We start from the raw sequence: 21,690 nt of genomic DNA on the forward strand, positions 1-21,690 counted from the left end.
AAAGATGTGAAGCAGCAGTTCCAAAAGTGTAAGGCTTTAAGCACACAAACTACAGAAACACACACACCCACAGAGCTTCCTTCAGTCCATATAATGCAGGACTCCCAAAATTGCAGCCCATGCTATTGATGGCTTTTCTATACAAGAATTGTCAAGTCAATTTCTCTCAGTGTAATGGCTCTCTAGAGTTTAAACAGGCCAGTTTCAACTCATTTTATTGGTCATTTATTTTTATTTACTCAACCTCAGGTTATTAATAATGTAGGCGACACTTGTTCTTCCACAGGAGATAGATAAATAGAATGGTGGATGGCTAGGTGGCTAGGTAGGTAGATAGGCAGGCAGGCAGAAAGACGGATAGAACGATAGATAAATCAATGAAACAGTTTATAGAAAAATAGATGATAGAACAATAGATAGACAGAACAAACGACAAAACGATAGAACGATGGATAGATATAACGAGATAGAATCATAGATAAAATTGATAGACTGATAGAACAATAGAACAGATACAATGATAGAAAAATAGAATGATATATAGAACAAACAGATAGAATGAACGAAGATAGATAGAACATAGATAGATAAAATGATAGAAGGATGGATAGAAGGATGGATATAATGATAGATAAAATGATAGATAGAATGACAGATAGAAAATAGATAGTTTGACAGATGGATAGATAGAACAAACAGAACAAATGAACATAAATGGATGGATGAATGGACAGAATGATGGATTGATGGATAAATAGAACGAACAGAACAAACGAACGAAGATAGAACATAAAACGATAGATAGATAGATAGATAGATAGATAGATAGATAGATAGATAGATAAATAAACTGATAGAATAGAACATAGATAGAATGATAGATAAATAGATGAATAAATAGAAACAACATAGAATGAACGAACAAATATAGATAGAACATAGATAGAACCATAGAGATAAAATGATAGAAAGATAGATAGATGGATGGATGGATATAATGATAGATAGAACATAGATAGATAGAATGACAGATGGATAGATTGAACGATAGAACAAACAGAACAAATGAACATGGATGGATGAATTGATAGAATGAGATGGATGGATAAAGAGAACGAACATAGAACAAACGAATGAAGATAGATAGAACAAAAAATGATATAGATAGATAGATAGATAGATAGATAGAACAATATATAGATAGACTGATAGAACAATAGAACATAAATAGATAGAATGATAGATAGATGGATAAATAGAGTGATAGATAAAATGAACAGATAGAATGAACGAACAAAGATAGATAGAACATAGATAGAACCATATAGATAAAATGATACGAACGAACATAGACAGACAGATAGATAGATAGATAATTACATTGATTGTACGAAAAAAACACAAAACCGTTAGCACCCGTGGCTCCTGATGAAACATTGAGGGGTCAAGAAGTTAATAATAATTTATAACATCACGACCTTGTTTTAACCTAAAATTGGAAAAAATGGCCTGAAAATGAGTAAATTAACAGCAAGCTTTCATTTTTGGGTGAACTGTTTCTTTAATTAAGATTGTTTAACTCTGAGCCAGTAGCAAAGCACAGTCCTTAAAACAAACTGGGGGGAAAAGCGAATAGTTTCTTTTAAAAACAAATTGAATTAAACAGAATCTAATTTCACAACAAAATATTATATCAACACTAATTTCTATAACTGCCTTAATTCACTGTGTAAATTGCAGAAGCAAAAAATGGTTTGCAGTTATGAAATGCTGCGAGTGAAACGGAGAACTTCAGATTAAACATTTATTATGATCAGACATAGACAGATAGAGTGAAACAGCAGTCTCTGTTTACTTTAGCCCTTTCCAGGTCATGTGGAAGGAGGCACTTGATAGCAAGCAAGGGGCAAAGTTTACATGTTGGACTTATCAGGGAATCAGAAAGACCAAAAAAATAAATAAATTTGAATGTGTGTGATTTGAAGCTCTTCAACACTGTGTGATTGTTTCAGTTTTACTCGTTTTAAGCCAAAAATAATTTAGTTGTAGTCAATTTCCCAATGTCCCAAAGATTTATCATCAAGTAATACTTCTGATAAAAACATATTTATGTTTCACTACACACATGTAAATCTCATTTGTACCACAATTCAGGTTTTTAAAATAAGTACCAAGGTACGGTTTTCTTACAGGATGAATCAAATTGAGTTATTTATTCAGCTTGATGTTGTTCCAATACTAAACCTTTTTCTTTTAGAAGAAATATTACAAAATAAAAGTTTTACATAATGTCTGTCAATAGAAATATGGTTTGATGAAAAACAAATCTAAACTTAATAAATTAATAAAGTAAAAACTACTGACCATCTCTGTGTGTAAGACTGCACAATCATGATTCTAATAAACCCATATTATTAAAATATTAAATGCAATGCCCCAAAAAGATATCTTGGTAGTTCCTTCACTGAGCTAAATGCCTCTGGATGTTAGATTAAAGTGAGAATGATAGCCGACAAATAAATGCCATTTCTTGTGTGCTTTTTCTGAGCTAATCACTGCTGATAGTCTAATGAACATGCTCTCTTGCACAAAGATAGTGATTAAGGTCTGAATTTGCATTAAATAATATCTAAATTTCGGTTTTCACTAAAACCCTATATTATACCCCTGAAAACCTGGATGGTATAAGACAAGATTCAGATGGCACGATTCTTTATACTCCTGTATTAAAAAAAAAAAAAGAAAAAAAAAGTGAATTAAAGGATAGTTAACTCATTTTTGTTAAAGTAACTAACTGCTTCTACAGTGCATGAACAATCACAAAGATACTTTGAAGAATGTTGGAAACTGGTAGTGAGTGACCCATAGTAGCTATCAGTAAATATTGAGTTAAAGTAAAACTTTTGTGTGAAATGTCACTTTAAGGCAAGTCACTATTCAATGTCATAATACACTGTAAAAAGCAATTAGTTGACTTAAAAAAAAGTATTAACATGTTGTCTTAATTACATAGTAAATCAACTATGTGCATACTTATAAAAACTACTTAAGTTACAACAGGTTAACTCACTTCTTTAAAGTTAGGTAACTAATCACTTCTACAGTGTATGACATTGGACAATCACAAAAAAAGATACTTTGAGGAATGTTGGAAACTGGTAGTTAGGAAGCCATAGTATTTTACTATTTCCTACTATGGATGTCAATTGCTATCAGTAAATGAAAAAGTTAAAGTAAAATTTTGGGGTGAACTGTCCCTTTAAGACACTATTCAATCCCATAATACACAGTAAAAAGCAATTAGTTTGCTAAACAACTTGTTGCCTTATTTATGTAATGAATTAACTGTGCAAAAATTGAGTTAACTCAACAGTTCTAATTTTTGGACAGGTTAACGGGTTAAAGTTAAAAAAACTAAATGCTTCTACAGTGCACAGACAATCATAAAAAAGATACTTTGAAGAATGTTGGAAACTGGTAGTGAGTGAGCCTTAGTATTTTTATTTTCTACAATGGATGTCAACTGCAATAAGTAAATGTTGAGTGAAAGTATTTTGGGCGAATTGTCCCTTTAAGTCACTATTGAATGCCATAATAAACTGTAAAAAGCAATTAGTAGACTTTATTTATAAAAGTGTCAACTTGTTGCCTTAATTATGTAATGAGCTAACTATGTGCATACTTACAAATGTTAAGCTGAGTGAACTTAATTTTTATAAGTTACGACAGGTTAAAACTCACTTCTTTTAAAGTTAACTAACTAAACACTTCTACAGTGTATGGACAATCACAAAAAAGATACTTTGAAGAATGTTGGAAACTCTTAGTTAGGGAGCCATCGTATTTTTATTTACTACTTCGGATGTGTCAACTTGTTGCTTTAAAATTACGTAGTAAATTAACTGTGCATAATTATAAAAATGTAGTTAAATTTAATAGTTCCAAGTTACAATGGGTTAGCTCACTTTTAAGGTAGAGTAACTAATCACTTCTACAGTGTATGGACAATAACAAAAAAAATACTTTGAAAAATGTTGGAAACTGATAGTTAGTTTTTTTTACTATTTCCTACTATGGATGTCAATTGCTATCAGTAAATGTTGAGTGAAAGTATTTTGGGTGAACTTTCCCTTTAAGTCACTATTCAATGCCATAATACACTGTAAAAAGCAATTAGCTGACTTGATTTTAATTAGTAAGACTTGAATTAACTGTGCATAATAATTCAAATTAAATCAACTCAATTTAAGTTTCAAGTTAAAATGGGTTAACTCACTTTTTAGGTTAAGTAACAAATAGCTTTAACAGTGTATGGACAATCAGAAAAAAAGATACTTTGAGGAATGTTGGAAACTGGTAGCGAGCAAGCCATGGTATATTTATTTTCTACTATGGATGTCAATTGTTCAGTAAATGTTGAGTATTTTGGGTGAAATTTCCCTATTAAAACACTATTTAATGCCATAAAACACTGTTAAAAGAAATTAGTTGACTTTGCTAGTGAACTAACTTTGCGCAAACTTAACTCAACAGTTCCACATTTAACAATGGGTTAACTCACTTTTTTTGAAAGTTAAGTAACTAATCACTTCTACAGTGTATGGACAATCATGAACAGGACATTTTCTCCATTTGTTGTACAAAAAAAGAAAGTAATACAGCATTAGAACAACAGCAGGTTAACTGTTTTAATGCCAATTCACACTGAACCAACAAACCAGATTACAGTACATCAATTCCCAGACAATTCAGGAGCATCTGAATATGTTTAAGCAACAAAAATGTGTGCTAACACACACAAACACCAATCAATCAAAACAAAATAATGTGTGTTTGTCAGAGTCTTGTGGCACAGTGTGAATTGGCGGTTTGAATTGATTTTGAATTGATCTTTTCTTAATATTCATTCTGAATGCACTACAGATTAAGGTTGGAGTTGGTCTTCAGAGTAAAAATATCGACTCACAAGGAGTAACAATGCTGGACTGCTGAACTCTGCACTCAGTCGTTCAGCCAACCAGATGAATAAATCACAGCATGATCAATCAAGGTGGATGATGACATGGGAATCTTGCAGCAACTGAATTCCTAATGGGTCGAAAAGGGAAATGAAAGCACGCTCCACTTCTTTGGCAGTACAGCTCTGAGTCTACAGAGCTGATGGACAGAGGTTGAGTAGGCGAAAGAGAGAGACTTCCATCCACACGGTTTCATTTCCTGTAGGATGGAGATGCTTTTTGCTCTAAAATCTTCCTCTTCACCCAACCAGCATCCTGTAGAGTTAAGGCTATTGGTGGTTACTGCTGAAAGTCTGTACAGATTAAAGAAGGGTCAAACGGAAGGTGTTCGTATATTCTGAAGCAATGATTGCACAGTTGGTAAGGAAAGTAACGCTCTGCCCACACCCTTGCTGGCCCGGTAGCAGGCATAACCTAGAAGCCCCCACATGGCCCCTTTTAACACGGTGCGTACCACCCTGCCGAGACGAGACGGTGGAGCCACGCTAATAGAAAAGGAAACAGATTTTTGTTGTTGTTATGACAGATCTGGTATTACATTGCACCAAAGTACCATACCGATACGCACCTCATGATTTCATGGATGTTGAGCTCTTTATCCCAGTTCCTCTCGATGCCAGACACATGACCCATGCCAACCACCCCAACCACCACAGCAGGCACTTCTGAGAAACAAAGTACGAACAAAAGGTTTCATGTATCAGGTAACAGAACGCTTAAGGAAGCTCTGGCAGTGTTATCCTAGTATTGTTTATACTCTATGATAGTGATACTGAGTAACTGCGTTGGCTGATAAAACAATAAGCATCACCCAACTGTTTAAAAAAAAAAACAAATCCAGATTTAAAGGCTAATTATATTCTGGCAATCAAATGAATAATAATTAAATGAATACATAAAATATCATGAACATGGACCAAATGCTAAAAAGATTAACACAACTAATCAGATTATGCAGATGTGTTTGTGGTGAGTAAATGCAAACAGATGTTGTTGTTGTTTTTAATTCAGTTGTTAGTATGAACTAGGCCTGTCACAATAATCAATATATGGACTTATTGCACAACACATGGACGTGACCTCAATCATTTTTGGTGATGTCATATATATCGTCGATAGGTAAAATCACATTCCAGCAACATTTTAGCTGATTGTGCAAGCTTTCTATTTCTATTGAAGGAATCATTAAAACACGACAGGGCTTCAGGGCTCAACAAAAAGAACTGCCCGGTGGCCTGGGGCCAGAGAACGAGACGGTTGGGACAGTAGACAGGATCGTTACCGGCCCAACTGGGCTATTGCTGCCTTGACACTAAAGTTTAATTTGGTTGTGAATGTTTGTCAATTGCCTGCAAATACAGTCTTGGCGTGCTTTCACACCTAGACATTTGTTTCGTAATTGGTCTCGTTTGCCCAGTTAGCATGGTTGGTTTTCCATATGTGAATCCTGCAATCACGCTCTGATCCGTTCCAAAACATTTGGTCTGAGATCGGCTGAATGAGGTAGTCTCGGCTTGACTGAAACAAACTCTGGAGGAGATCGTATTGAGAAAGCAATACGATCCAACCAACTAACGAACCAGGCTATATGACAGTGTATTTTGGTTGTGTAATAGCCACATATACGGCTGTATGAAGAGAGAATTATGAGCAGGGTGGGATGCTATTTCTACCGGTAAATGTGCATGTCATTTCGAATGCAGAAGTGAAAGCATGCTGAAATATTGCTGTTTATCCATTAGGAAAACTGACCGAAATTACTGCTAATTTTTTAAAATTCATTCATTCATTTTCTTTTCGGCTAAGTCGCTTTATTAATCAAGGGTCACCACAGCCGAATGAACCGCCAACTTATCAAGCACATATTTTACACAAAGGATGCCCTTCCAGCTGCAACCCATCTCTGGGAAACATCATTCACACTCATACGCTACGGACAATTTAGCCTAACAAATTCACAGAAACGCCAACTGACCCAGCAACATTCTTGCTGTGAGTCGACAGCACTACCTACTGCGCCCCTGCGACACCATTTTTCCATATTTTAATCTTACAATATTTTATATTAGGCCTGTTGTTTTGTTCATTTCTGCACTGACACCGAGAAAAAGATCAACATTGATCTGCTTCATGATCTGACTGCAGTCTTGGTTACTCTGTTATTTATCTCTATAATTAAAGCATATAATGTATAACTCTATCCAAAGTTTTTTTTTTATTTTTTATTTTAAAGATAAATTTAATAGATAGATTTTAAAAAAAAAACTTGCAAATTAAAATGGGGCTATGTATGAGAAAGTCTTACCTCTCTGATTTACATTTGGCAACGATGCCTGTGGGTGTCAAAATTTAAAGCGCACGTTTTCGTTTAAAAGAAAATTAAATGTATTATTTTTTGATTTCTTAATTTTATTTATTTATTTATTTATTATTTCAAATTTAGTTACATCACTATTATATATATTTTTTTAATTTTCAGTAGTATTAAAAAAAGTTTTGGTGAAATAAGTATGTATACAGTTATGTCTGGCTTTTAATATAATAGCCTTTTTTTTTTTTTTTGTGGGGCCTGTGAAAATTTTGGCAGGGCAAGTAAGAATCAGAACCACTTGCCCAATCAGGCCAGTAGATAAAATCCTTAGCAATGAACACTGAAATTACTACAGTATATTTTGATGTGGGTGCCTGACAATAGATCTGGTAGCAGATATTGCAGTCACTGTTACTTTTTTACCTTACACTTTTTTGTTAACATTTATTATTATTTATTTAGGATATACGTTTTCACATTCAGATTTCAATTCTTAACTATTAAACCATTTAATGACTATAGTTAAATCAAATATTCTTAAGAATAAAATATGTAAATTATTCTCCTCAGCTTATATGGCTGAACCAATGTAAAAAATATATATATATAACTAAATATAAAAAACACTGATGAATCTACAAGAGAATTCATTCCTGTACATTAAAAAAAGATGAGAGAAAGAAAGTGTCATTTCAAATGAGGATTGGCTAAATATATGTAAATTAAAACAGGCTACTTCCCATTCTTCGTCTTGAAGAGAATTTTTCAGGAGAAATATTATTCGTTTTTTCCTTACTTCAAAACAGAAAATTCCATTTCATGGGAATTCAAATTGTTGGAGGCATTGCAGATCACAGGACGCTAACCATTTTCACATTTTTGAGGATGTCCTAATGTTTGAAGTTTTTGAAAAGGGATACATAACATTTTAGAAAATATCTTAAATACTTCAATTGATTTTGGGGTATTTTGGGATATTTGGGTGTGCTGTCAATGGATTTCTTGGAAAGAAAAAAAACAAATATATGTATAGAGTCAACCTTGCTTCACGTAAAAAAACACTGCTAGATGCTGGTATAAACATATTCCACCACAAATTGAAGATTTGATTGATGTTTTAAAAAAACATATTCATTAGAAAGAAAATTACATACAGTGTGCATAACCTAAAACATACATTTGTTGACTTGTGGTTTAAATGGATTGAGTACGTTTTTCCTATTCAACCTAGTTTTTTTTCTATAGAATTTTAAGATTTAGGTCACACTTTACAATAAGGTTCATTAGTTAATGTTAATTAATGCATTTACTAACATGAACGATACATCTACGACTGTATTTGTTCATGTTAGTTAACGTTAGTTAATGAAAATACAGTAGTTCATTGTTAGTTCATGTTAACTCACGGTGCATTAACTAATGTTAACAAGCATGGACTTGGATGTTAATAATGCATTAGTAAATGCTCAATTATGATTAATAAATGCTGTACAAGTGTTGTTCATGATAAGTTCATGTTAGTAAATGCATTAACTAATGAACCTTATTGTAAAGTGTTACCAAGATTTATTTTTACCGTTAATATTTTTTTCACCCCCCTCCCCCGTTTTCTTTCCTTTGTATATAGTTTTGATAAGGATGATGTAAAATAAGGCAAAGGGATATGTTGTTCTTTCGCTGTCATAAAGAAATGTGTGTTTCCTCTTTGTTCCCTGAATAGGAAATTTAAACTGGAAAAGCTGGAAAAGTGAGATGTCAACTGATGTTGCGAATTGAATCTCTCTGCAATAAAAACTAAAATAAAAAATGAAAGAAGAATAAAATAAGACGTGTTTTTTTGGAAGTGTACTTGCATTGTAATGATATTATATTGTCATTCTGGCATTTAATGAGTGGCATAAAACGGTCTTAAAATGACATTAATATTGTTTATTGCAATATACTTTAGTGCAATATCTCGTACAACAAAAAATAGATATCATGACAGGCCTAATATGAACACTACTTAAACTCCATCTTACAAGCATTAAATAACAATGTTTCTCGACCTTAAATACTCAATAAATGTGTATAGTTTAAGTATTTATAGTATATGTAAAGTTAGATTACAGCTCCGGTATGTTAGTTATGTAGAAGTTTAAAAAAGCTCAGTCTCGTTTTTTTGTTCATATTCATGATTGTTTATTTATACAGCACCCTGGTTTAGCAAGACAAGACATTTTGTTACACTGTATGTCCTCCACATGTAGCGGAAAGACAAACAAGCTCAACTTGACGTGACGTGACTTGAATGAATAATTTCCACAATCTGAATTGAATTTGTTACGTTAAATGGACAATTCACCCAAAAATAAAATGAAAACATTTCACAGTTAATTTTTTTACTCCGTTCCTTTAAAATCAGCTTATTGAAACAGAAGATGTGTCTCATTTTAGGGGTTGCATCCTCCAAAGGATCTATTCGAAGTGCGTTACATTACTGTGGCGCAACAAATGCAGTCTCATTTCAAAGATATTCAAAGGCTTCTTCAAATGCAGCCTCAAAATGCATTCTTCATTTCCCAGGTAACGAAGGATACAACCGGTGGATCCTTCGTAGCCTCGAACATCTCAAGGTTCATTGCGTGCTGATAACAGCAGAATGTTTTTAAAAGAAAAGTCCGGTTTAAATGTATAGATTAGGTTTATTTTGCTTGGATATCGAAACAAGTTAAAAAAACAAAAAGAGTATGACATGTCTTACGAAAAAGTGATTTTATAGACAGTTTATATTTTTATGTGTACATGTATGGCTCAAAGGAAATATATTTCCAGCTGCTATAAACCTAGTTTTGCCTTCATCGCTTAATACAAGTTTTTAGTTTTTTTTGTTTTATTATCACTTATTAACAGCAACTATTATGGTTGCTAGGTGTCAAGATCTGTCCTCTGTAGGCTAGATCATCTCATTTCAAAATGCTTTCTTCGGCCTGTGTGAACTTCAAAGGACTAACCTTTGAAGTCTGCATCCTTCGGAGGATGCAGCCTCTGAAATAAGACACAGCTAGAGAGAATACGGTTTTAATTTGCAGTTCTTCAAATTATGTAATATTTTCAAAGAAGGTATAAAACAAATAATTGGCTCTGGTATTTTCTAATTATTCTTTAAACTTTAGGCTTTTCATATACACTTTATATTTCATTAAAAATTTATTTTAATGAACTTTAAGCTTTGACTCATGCTGTTCCAAAAGTGTGACTTCCATTATTTAAAGTAAAAAAAAAAAAAAAAAAGATATGATAGTAAGTAAATTTTGTGTTCCATTTTTTTTACTATACAATGGAAGTGAGTTGGAAGTGTAACAAAACTATTTGGTTACCAAAGTGCTTCAAAATATTTACCGTTATGTTCCACAGATACAGAAGTCTTACAGCTCTAGAATGACATGACGGTGAGTAAATCATTTTGGGTGGACCATCCATTTAACAATAAGAGTGCTGGTAGTGCACCTTAAAACTCAAGACTTTTTCCCCAATCACTGATTACAGCACTGGACGAGACATGAGCATGAGCAGAGGATGCAGTACTCACTCTCAGCAGTAGGAGGCGCCTCTACACAGCGCGCTGCCTGTCGAAGTGTGTGTGTGAGGTAGATGTCTCGTTCTGCAACAATAGTGCGGTGGAGGGCTGGAAACTCGCCGATCATCTCTGACATGGTCTGCTCCAGAAGATCCTTTTGTTTGCATTTCTCAACGTCCTCCTTACTGATAGAAAAAAAAATTATATAATGTATATAAAAATTCATGTAAATTACACAATAACATGCCAAGGTAAAACAAAGACTAGATTTAGGAGCATTATTTTAATGACAATTAACTGATGATTTAAAATCAAGGTTTAACTAAACATCAAAATGTATTTTATTCTCAGTATTGCAATGCAAAATGAAAATCAACCTTGTCATTAGTGTAAAGTTGTGGTAAAAAAAGAAGCTGTCTTTCAGTGGAGTGAATTCAGTCAACCAAATGAAATAAAATAAATATTCAAATGGAATCTCACACCACATTTGTGACCAAGTTTACATATTTGCTGGCATAATTTCACAGAGTTAAATGTGAAGGCACAAGGAATCATTGATTTTTTTTATCTTAAAGGAACTGTTCACCCAAAAACTAAAGTCCCCTCAATTTTCTCCACACAAAGAATTTATTTCTTCTGTTAAACTCAAAACAAGACATTTTGAATAATGTTTTGAAGAAAGAAAAAAAAACAGCCACTGACATCCATAGCAGAAACAAAAAATACTATGCAAGTCAATTGCTAATTTTTTTTAATATTCTTCAATATTTATTGACAGAAAAAAATAAACTCAAACAGGTTTGAAACGAGAGGTGGATGAGTAAATGATGACAGAATATTCATTTTTTGGGTAAACTATCCCTTTCTGAAATGTTTGTAGATTTTTACATAAAAAAGCAATACTAAGGCTGAATAACAAGGCAAGGTAAAACAAAGCCTAGATTTAGGAACATTTTAATGCCAATTAACTGATGATTTAAAATGAAGGCTTAACTAAACATCAAAATGTATTTTATTCTCATTACTGCAATGCAAAATGAAAATCAACCTTGTTATTAGTCTAAAGTTGTGGCTATTATACTACAGTCCACTCGGTTAAAACGACTATTATCATACTAACATGACGAATATTATAAGCCCTACTCAATAGACATTACTAGAGATTATAAAATACAGTTGAACTCATAATTATTAGCCCTCCTATTCATTTTTTTTCAAAGGCAGTTAAAGTCAGAATTATTGGCCCCGCTTTGACTTTTTTTCTTTTTTTAAATATTTTTCAAATGATGTTTACAGATCGAAGAAATTTTCAGAGTATGTCTGACAATATTTTTTCAACTGGAGAAAGTCTTCAGATTTATTTCGGTTAGAATAAAAGCAGATTTTAATATTTTAAAGGCCATTTTAAGGTCAAAATTATCAGCCCCTTTCAGCTACTTTTTTTTTTCCAAAAGTCTACAGAACAAACCATCATTATACAATAACTTGCCTAATTACCCTAACCTGCCTAGTTAATCAACCAAGGCAAGCCATTAAATGTCACTGTAAGCTGTATAGAAGTGTCTTTAAAAATATCTAGTAAAATATTATTTACTGTCATCATGGCAAATATAAAAGAAATCAGTTATTAGTAATGAGTTATTAAGACTATTATGTTTAGAAATGTGTTGAAAAAATCTTTCCGTAAACAGAAAAGAAAAATGGAATACACAGGAAGGCTAATAATTCTGACTTTTGTAATAATTCTATATTTTGTTTTGCCATACCATCAAACTAAAATTTTTAATCACTTTAAGGTCACAAGAATCCATTAAGATTTGTTTTGTACACGTGCATATTGGCAGTTTTGCAAGTTGTGTGTCATTTTTAAGATGCCACATGAAGTTTTTCAATTTTACATCAAAAAGTAAACGCTGTGCACGTAAAGACAAAGTGCTGTTGACTTGTACCTGATGGGGTCAGAGAGGAAGCACAGGCCCCAGGCCAGACGAGCCTTCTGCCACAAACTGAGAGCAGCTATTGCACGCTTAAAGGTTACTGGAATGGGCCGATCCCCAAGGTGAAATTTACAGAAGGGCACTTTTCCTGCCTGAAATCAGTTAAAACCACAAGGAAATCCTTTATGTTATTTATGCAGATCAGTCTTCGCTGTGACACATACATCGGTGTCCATCGGGTTTCATATTTCAGGTTTCGTGACTGCATGCATTTATTGTTCTTTGATAATTGGTGACATCTGCTAAAAGCCAGGAATGAGTGCATGAGTTACAGTGCATGTCAGGACCATGAGGAGCGTGTACGTCTGCAAAAGCATGCATGTACATATACTGACCTCCTTAAAGGCTTCTCTAAACTCTCCTCCGGGGGCCATGCCCAGCTGTTCTGTAATGTGAGCCGAGACTTTAAGCAGCAGTATCTGCATGAGGCCAGACATCACTCCGTTCTGACATGAGAAATGAGAAAAAAGGTGAAAAGAAAAAAGTGACCGCGTCAGTGTTTAATGAATTACTTACAAAATACATTATTAACATCGTAATTAAATTTCTTTTGCAAATTACTTTGTTAGAATAGTAATTATATTTTTATACAAGTAATTTAATGACTCAATGTTACTTAAAAATTGCTATAAATCTCAACACAGAAAACTGAACTCTTAATTCTTTAAATGTTGGTCAAACAGGGCCCTATAACTTTATTAAAAATAGAAAATAATTAATTCACTGATGTTTCGTTATAAACTTTAGTTTTTCTTGCAAGAGATGCTAGTTATTTTCGAATTCTAACAATTTAAAAAAAAAATTTGTTCGCAAAAAAGTGATTTGATTTTTCATTTTCTAGAGAAATTTGCCTTTTACATTAAAATTGAAATGTAACCGTTTTTCATTTTTTCTTTTTATTCATTTTTCATAGTTGAGATGCAGTAGTGTTTTATGCGAATTTTGGCATTTACATATTGTTTTTCCCAAATGCAACATCACAATACTCATCTCTCAAATTATTGATTATGAATTTTAATTGATATTTTTTTTAATAAAATGAATTGTTTCGATTAGTCAAATAATCAATAAATTATTTGATAGACTAATCAATATAAAAATAAATGTTAAATGACAGCCTTATGTTAAATCCATGAAAACATCTAATGTTTCAAAGTTTCATTGTTTCTTAAGTATTTGCAGTTGTCGGACAAATGTAACATTCGTTGTTATATGCAAAATTACATTACATACATTCAAAATCAAGTTATCATGCAAAATAACACAATCATCTTGATACAAAACTGCTGAATTTACAGCATTTAAAGGTCTCATGAAAATAAAATAAAGTTTTTTTTAGATGTTAGTATTGGTATTGTTAGTTTTAAAGATATCTATAAGCTAGTGTGCTCTAAAATAGTGACAAATTTTGCATTCAGATGACATAATACTGGTATAAACATAACATAACATAACTTCCACCTAAATCGATCAATGATTTTATTCACGTCACCTCATACTAAAGTTTCTCATCAAATCATAACCAATCAAATGCTCTCTAGTATCTGACACACCCCGCCCCCTTCAAAACATTTCAGATTTGCTTTTTATTTGATGTGTGTTCAACATCTCTCACTGGCAGAGATGTAATGAAACAAAACACTACTGGCTGTTTTTGAAAGAGGGGGAGGGGTTACACTATGTCCCACCCTCTCTTCATGTTTCGAATGAGATTATGTCAATGATGTTTGTACTTTATCCCAAATGTTTGAAAAAATGTTCAAATCTAGAGAAATAAACAATTTTAACTAGTGACATGGTCTGCGTAATTTGTCATTATCCTAATGACATCATACACCCTCAATTTCTAGTTGGGTTTTATGGAAAACACCAAGGATGCTTTATTATATTGTGTTTTATTAGACTACACAAAGCAGCATTATAATACATCCCTTAAATATATTTACTATGATAAAACAGCAATGCTTTGTTTCCCATGTGATCATGACTGAAAGAACCAGCAGTGGTGGACTGTGGCCTAAAAAAGCTCTGCTGCTTTTGTGCAGAGTCACGCTCATCTCTTATCAGCAATTGCTTCAGCGGTCTAGTTTTGCTTCGACAATTAACAGCCTTACTTTGCATCAAACTACCAAGATAATAAGTTTAGAATACTTTAGCTCATCCATGAACATGAATTCTGCAGGAGTCCCATAATATGTAATGAGGACAATGACTCGCATCATTCCAGTCACGACCAACAAAATATGCACCTTCTAGCAGTTCAGATTAAGAAACTATAATTAAATAATTTCATTTAAATAATCCTTTACTATTTGAGAGTGATCAGAAATTTTATTACACTTTGAAAGTAATTACAAGTAACACTACATGTCGATAAAAGCATCCAGATGAAAGTGTTTGACAATATAATACTATGTCAGCACAGTCTTCCGTCTCATGGCTGACCTGTTTAATGGCCTGCTGGACCTTCTCCAAGTTAATGTCTTTAGCCTCTTTTAGCAGCGTTTTCTCATCCATTTTAAGCATGGATACTCTGTACTGGCACAGCTCCACCACTACTACATCAGGCTGGACTGCTCGGATCGTCTGAAGCAAAAAAAGCATTCATTCAAAACAACATTTGATCAATCAGCTGCTACAGACCATTTTAATGTGGTGATGTCATGAACATTTCCTGCTTGTTATCAAACTATTTCATAAATGTAACAAAAGGCAATTCAATCATAACTTCATATTAAGAGTTATCGTAACATTATTTATTAATATGTGTCCCTTTTTGGATTCTCGGAAGCTATAGAAATGAAAAATGTGAAACAGGAAATACGTTGGGACCATTGTTTTTGTATAAATCCCTCAAAATGGTCTATATGAACAAAAAGGTGTTCAACTATTAAATGCTGGTTGTTAGTGCATACAAATATCTTTGGAGAAAGCCAGTGCTTACAGTGGCAACATCCTTCTTACTGCTGTCACTGAAGTGGGCAGTGCCAACCAGGTACACAACACTACCCTCAGGTGTGGTGAGACGCGTCACAGTTTCTGGCAGATCAGGCTCCTTCTGCCGTCGCTGGGTCCGAACCTGCCACAACACTTCCACCGCCTCAGAGTCTGCTAAACAGACAAAGATCACAAATACAATACAATTACAAACAGCTTAATTAGAATACATTTGAAGTCAGAATGATTAGCCCCCTGAATGATTAGGCCCCTGTTTATTTTTTCCCCAATTTCTGTTTAATGAAGAAAAAAATGTTTTTCAGCACATTTCTAAACATAATAGTTTTAATAACTCATTTCTAATAACTGATTTATTAAATTTTTGCCATGATGACAGTAAATTTTACTAGATATTTTTGAAGACACTTTTATACAGCTTAAAGTGACATAGACTAGGTTAATTAGGTTAACTAGGCAGGTTAGGGTAATTGGGCAAGTTATTGTATAAAAATGGTTTGTTCTGTAGACTATCAAAAAAAAAGTAGACTATCAAAAAAAATAGCTTAAAGGGGCTAATAATTTTGACCTTAAATTAGTTTTTGAAAAAATTAAAAACCTTCTTTTTTTCTAGCCAAAATAAAACAAAAAAAGTGATGTGAATATTTTACATACTGTGAAAATTTCTGTTAAATATAATTAGGGAAATATTTATTTAAAAAAATAAATAAATAAAAATCAGGGGGGAGGGGGGCTAATAATTCTGACTTCAACTGTGTGTGTGTGTATATATATTAACATATTTGTAAACATAACAGTTTTAAAAACTAAAACTTCTAATAACTGACTTCTTTTTTTCTTTGCCATGATGACAGTACATAATATTTAGCTAGAAATATTTCAAGACACTAGCATTGAAAGACACTATAAGGGTAATTAGAAGGAATGCTCTGATTGATTGGTCAGAGATCAGTATTGGCCGATAATCACATTTATGACTCGATCGATACTCTCTGATTTGGCTGATCTCATGAACTGATAGCAAGTGTTTGTGTTAGTTGGAGATGAGCAAAATATTTGAATGGTCTTGCATTAAGGCCTTTTTACATACAATAACTAAAAGTTCTGTGTTTTTGACAGTATTGCAAAAAAAGTATTTGCATTCACTAAAACCTGGCTAAAATAGATAGATAATAGATACATATAAAAAAAAAAACTTTAAAATGATATTTTTTAACATGAATATTTAATAATATAATTTACTTCTTACAATAAACAGTAGTGTAGAGACCTATCTACTTTTAGTAAGAAACTAATAGATTTATAGGTGTGCATTTTGACTTATGCATCAAATATGTTCTCTAAACTTTTTCTTGATTGAGACATGTTGAATTCTTCTTTCATCATTTGCAATGTTTCCAAATTGCATTGTTAGTCTCATAATTACTTATAAATACATATAATATACTTAATTATAATAGTTAGACATGTTTAAGGGATTAAATGCAGCATCCTTAATTTATTATTAAGTAAGGAGAGATCTACACTTAAGTATTATACTAAGAGGGAAAATGTGCTTTATGCATTCTAAAGATTAAAGCATCAAAATTAGTACTCTGTATCAGCCGTACACCATGACAAGAATTTGTTACTCGGTATCGGCTGAAAAAATCTTGATTGGAGCATCCCTAGAAATTAGACAAGTCATTGTATAACAATGGTTTGTTCTGTAGATAAAAAAAAAAAAAAAAAATATATATATATATATATATATATATATATATATATATATATATATATATATATATATATATATATATATATATATATATATATTGCCAAAGAGGGCTAATATTGTAGACCTTAAAATTATTTTTTAAATAAATCTTGCTTTTATTCAAGGCAAAGCACAACAAATTAAACTTTTTCCAAGAAGAAAAATAATTATAGGAAATACTGTGAAATATTCCTTGGGTAATTAATCTTCATTTCAAATTATATATGTGTGTGTGTGTGTGTGTGTGTGTGTGTGTGTGTGTGTGTGTGTGTGTGTGTGTAATGTTTCAACTTACTACAAAATAAAATGTAATAATATAGGTGAACATTTTCCATCATCATTCAATACAACAGATGTAAATGAAGATTTAAATTAACAATTAAATACTATTTCGCTGTGCATTGTGTATTTTAATATGCCAAAAAATGTTTCTTGTTTTAAATATGCCTTTTTTTATTAATTAATTTTACATCTAAATAAATATGTTGGTGTCTTCTTAAAGTCATGGTACATTTTTATGAAATTTTTTTTTTTGATCAAATCAATATGTATTAAAATAGAAATAGTAAAATTGAAACCCGAAAAGTTTACAAAACTCTTAAATATTTTCTACCATACAAGCTCATGATGAAAAATTAAAAGTAAAACATGTACACAAAACGTCAGTGGAAAGATTAGTCATGTCATTTGTGGTGGTGTGACATTTGGAAATATCCTCACAGATCAAATCAGCTCAATTGGTAACTTAACTACATTAAGCATGGTACAGGAGATTATATAGTTTAAGTCTGTTCTTTGTTTGTTTGTTTGTTTGTTTGTTTGTACATTATTATTATTATTATTATATGAAGTACATTATTAAGTATATTATTATATTTTCATGTATAAATAGCTAATAATGTATTAAATACTTAATGATGTACTTAATACAATAACAATATATAAACAAACAACTGAACACAGAATACACTTAAATACTGGAAAAAAAAACAATATTCAAAAATTATAAATTGTTAACTAACAATAAATAACTTAAATTAGTAATAATATTACCATGAATTAACAAATTATTAATTATTTTTATAATATTATTTCTTTATACATAAACACAATTAGTTACTATAAAATTGACATGAACAGTGATGATGTACAATTATTCTGAAAACTACACAACACCATTTCAAAAGAAAAATCTCAAAGAAACCAAGTACTCTGATGAACTTTAAATCAGCAATTACTCACAGAGTCCGAGAGGAAATGGAGGTTGTGTGTCATCTTCTGCTGGGCCAACTGAGTCATCCTACAAACAAAAACAATTTTTAATAACCTACAAATCTCTTCAAATCTTGCCATGTACACAAAACCAGTGTGTACAAGCTTGGCATTCATTTGGACACTCAAATGGAGCAGTTTTGTTTTCAAGGTTAAGTGAATGATATATCATATTTTGAAGTGCGAGTAAAACAAATAGCTCAAGTACGCTGTGCATTTTTTTCTCATGTGGGAAATGCCCAGCTAAATAAACAAAAACATTGTCCAGTACTCTTAGTACCCACAAGCAGGCAATAAAGAGGCTATACGTACGTTAAAAAGAAAAACTTTATGCTTTTAGGTGGACAATAACTTTTATAGTATTTTTTCTGCTCTGGATGTCAATTGCTATCAGTTACCGACATCCGTTAATATATTTTCTTATGTGTTCAAAGATAAGTTTGTACCAAGTGGAGGGTGTCTAAAACTTCACAGAATATTCATTTTTGAATAATAATTAAAGTAAATAAAACAACAAAGAAACAGAATCCCTTTCATGAAACATTATCTGTTTTACATAGTTACAATGCTCTTTAGATTAAATATTAGTGGACCAGAGTTTAACAATATTATAAGATCAGTTCACAAATTTCCAACCATACCATGCAGGCCAAACAAAGCATCAAGATCCCTCTGTCTTTCTTACCTCAGAGTTGTTGTCCTGTTCCATTGTCCGCTGTTCACTAAAACCTTAACCTGAAATAAAATATTACATCAGATGCATAAAAACACACATATGACTCCACAAAATGGAATTGAACACCTCTGCGACTGTTGACTGTGTACTGGCTTGTTTTGAAAATATGGAACACAGTTAGGAAAACCAGACACAGTCCAATTAAAGGATTTCAAACTTTTCTGACTGGTGTACTTGGGTAGGTTCAGTTAAGTGAGTCATCAGACTTCATAATCAGCCTGCCATCTTGCTTTGTCCAACTAGTCCACGTACACTTTTCAAACTACTGTATTTCCAAAACATCAGGGTCATTTGGAGTTGTGCTGAGGATTTGGATGTGATGGTCATTTGCTTGAAGTTGCTGAACAAAGCGGGTTTTATGTTGGCCGAGAAGCAGATCTAATCCTACAAAAGTAAGACATTAAAAGCTGGCAACCTACTGTCATCAGACCACCTGGTTGGCACATCAAACTCTTTTCTTTTTAAGCTTCCGAAATGATTTCATAAACATTTATTTTGAAAAAGACACATTTAAAATGATAGTATTTCAAAGTTAAACTGTAAACCAACTGACACTACTGACAAGAAGGTGAAACTAAACCGCAAATCTGATGGGACTGGCTGCAATCTCAGACATCACTCCGAAAAGCAACGAATATAAAACATAACTCTTACATTTGACTTGATAGAGAGCTTGTCCACTCTTTCCACGGAAAGTAACGGGTCCGACTGGACTGTCAGTTGTAGAAATTGATGATTCCTGACCAGGTAGCTAGGCTACAGGCTAACGTTGAATGCGCACACATCCACGCAGCTGTTAGCTGATGCTATGCTAATATTAGCTAAGCCCCTTCAAAAGTTTACTGGACTGCCCGAGAATAAGTTATGTAGTTCACTCACTGTTGCGATTATAATATTACATTTTAACATTAGAGACATGTAAATATTATTAAATCAACCCCCCTGTCTGTGGTTTGTATGCTAGCTTCGGCAAAACTGAAATGATTAAAGTTAGAGCTAGTCATCTGCTTGTGGTATGAAGTAAAGATGTAGCGCCGCCCATTGCAGCGGTTGCTGGGTAATGTAGTCCATAGACACTTTTTCTTTTGTTTGGTACAAGCTCTAATAAATTTTTATATATTAATTATGAAGAAATATAGGGTTATATGCCGAAATATGGCCCCAGTGATCTTTATTTTGCAGCAAAATCTTCTCTAATTTTTTTAAGTGCACCATTGTATAGATGTATCACTGTCATGTCTGAAGCATCATTTTGTTGTGTTAATAGTAAATGAAGATCAATTTAATGTGGTCATTGTGTGTCGTAATTTCTATATGTATCATCAGGGATAGGTAGTATTTATGGTTCATTTATTTCAAATATGTATTTCAAATACAAAATATAATAGAAATAGTCAAATGAAATAGTATTTTGGAATTTGAATTTGATAGGGTTGATGAAAATAGCTTAATATTTTGTACTAAAATACTTTAGTGTCTTGTATTTTTGTAGTTTGAAAATACTGTAAAATATTTTGTAAGGCTGCATGATGAAATCATTAAGATTCTGCCTTTGATTGGTGCTTTCTCAGTTATTTGAATATGCTTGAGATCAGACCAGAAAAACCTGCTGAAAAACAGCATATGCTGGTAAGGTATGTTTTAATTCTGTTATGCTGGTCTTGCTGTACTCAATGATGGCCCTGCTAATCAGGACCAGCAAGACCATCATTGAGACCAGCACTGAAACCAGCAAGACCAGCATCAAGACCAACAAAATGAGCATTGAAACCAGCAAGACCAGCATTAAAACCAGCATATGCTGTTTTTTTTTTTGTTTTTCAGATTAACATTAAAGAAGGTGGTCAGTGCTTGGAGTATGCAAGGAAACTATGCATAACATCACGGCGATACCAATACCTCACTAGCTGTTTAAACATCATGTAGTTAATAAGGAAAGATGTCTGCCTGAAGATGTCAAAGTGGGACAATATTTAATAATATAGCAATTTAGTCCACAGACTAGTCAAAAACACAGGACTCAGGTAATATCTTATAAAGAAAGAAGAAAAAAATCATTTAACAATAAAACACTTAATAAAACACC

The 21,690-nt window shown here is 32.5% G+C and overlaps 1 protein-coding gene across 4 annotated transcripts; it reads right to left on the bottom strand.

Moving 5' to 3' along the window:
- Nucleotides 1-1,790: 1,790 nt before the first annotated feature.
- Nucleotides 1,791-20,590, bottom strand: trabd (TraB domain containing). Of its 4 annotated transcripts, none has more exons than XM_087291601.1 (10): nucleotides 20,259-20,590; nucleotides 19,554-19,603; nucleotides 18,839-18,896; nucleotides 15,830-15,993; nucleotides 15,331-15,471; nucleotides 13,221-13,331; nucleotides 12,838-12,977; nucleotides 10,901-11,073; nucleotides 5,587-5,683; nucleotides 1,791-5,503 (listed from the first exon to the last, which is right to left on the bottom strand). In XM_087291601.1, exons 2-10 carry the CDS (start codon nucleotides 19,575-19,577, stop codon nucleotides 5,332-5,334), a joined length of 1,080 nt encoding a protein of 359 aa, XP_087147727.1. In that variant the 5' UTR covers nucleotides 19,578-19,603; nucleotides 20,259-20,590; the 3' UTR covers nucleotides 1,791-5,331.
- Nucleotides 20,591-21,690: the final 1,100 nt, after the last annotated feature.

The sequence above is a fragment of the Danio rerio genome, chromosome 18 (genome assembly GCF_052040795.2).
Source record: "Danio rerio strain M-AB ecotype USA chromosome 18, GRCz13ab, whole genome shotgun sequence".
NCBI classification, from domain to species: Eukaryota; Metazoa; Chordata; class Actinopteri; order Cypriniformes; family Danionidae; genus Danio; species Danio rerio.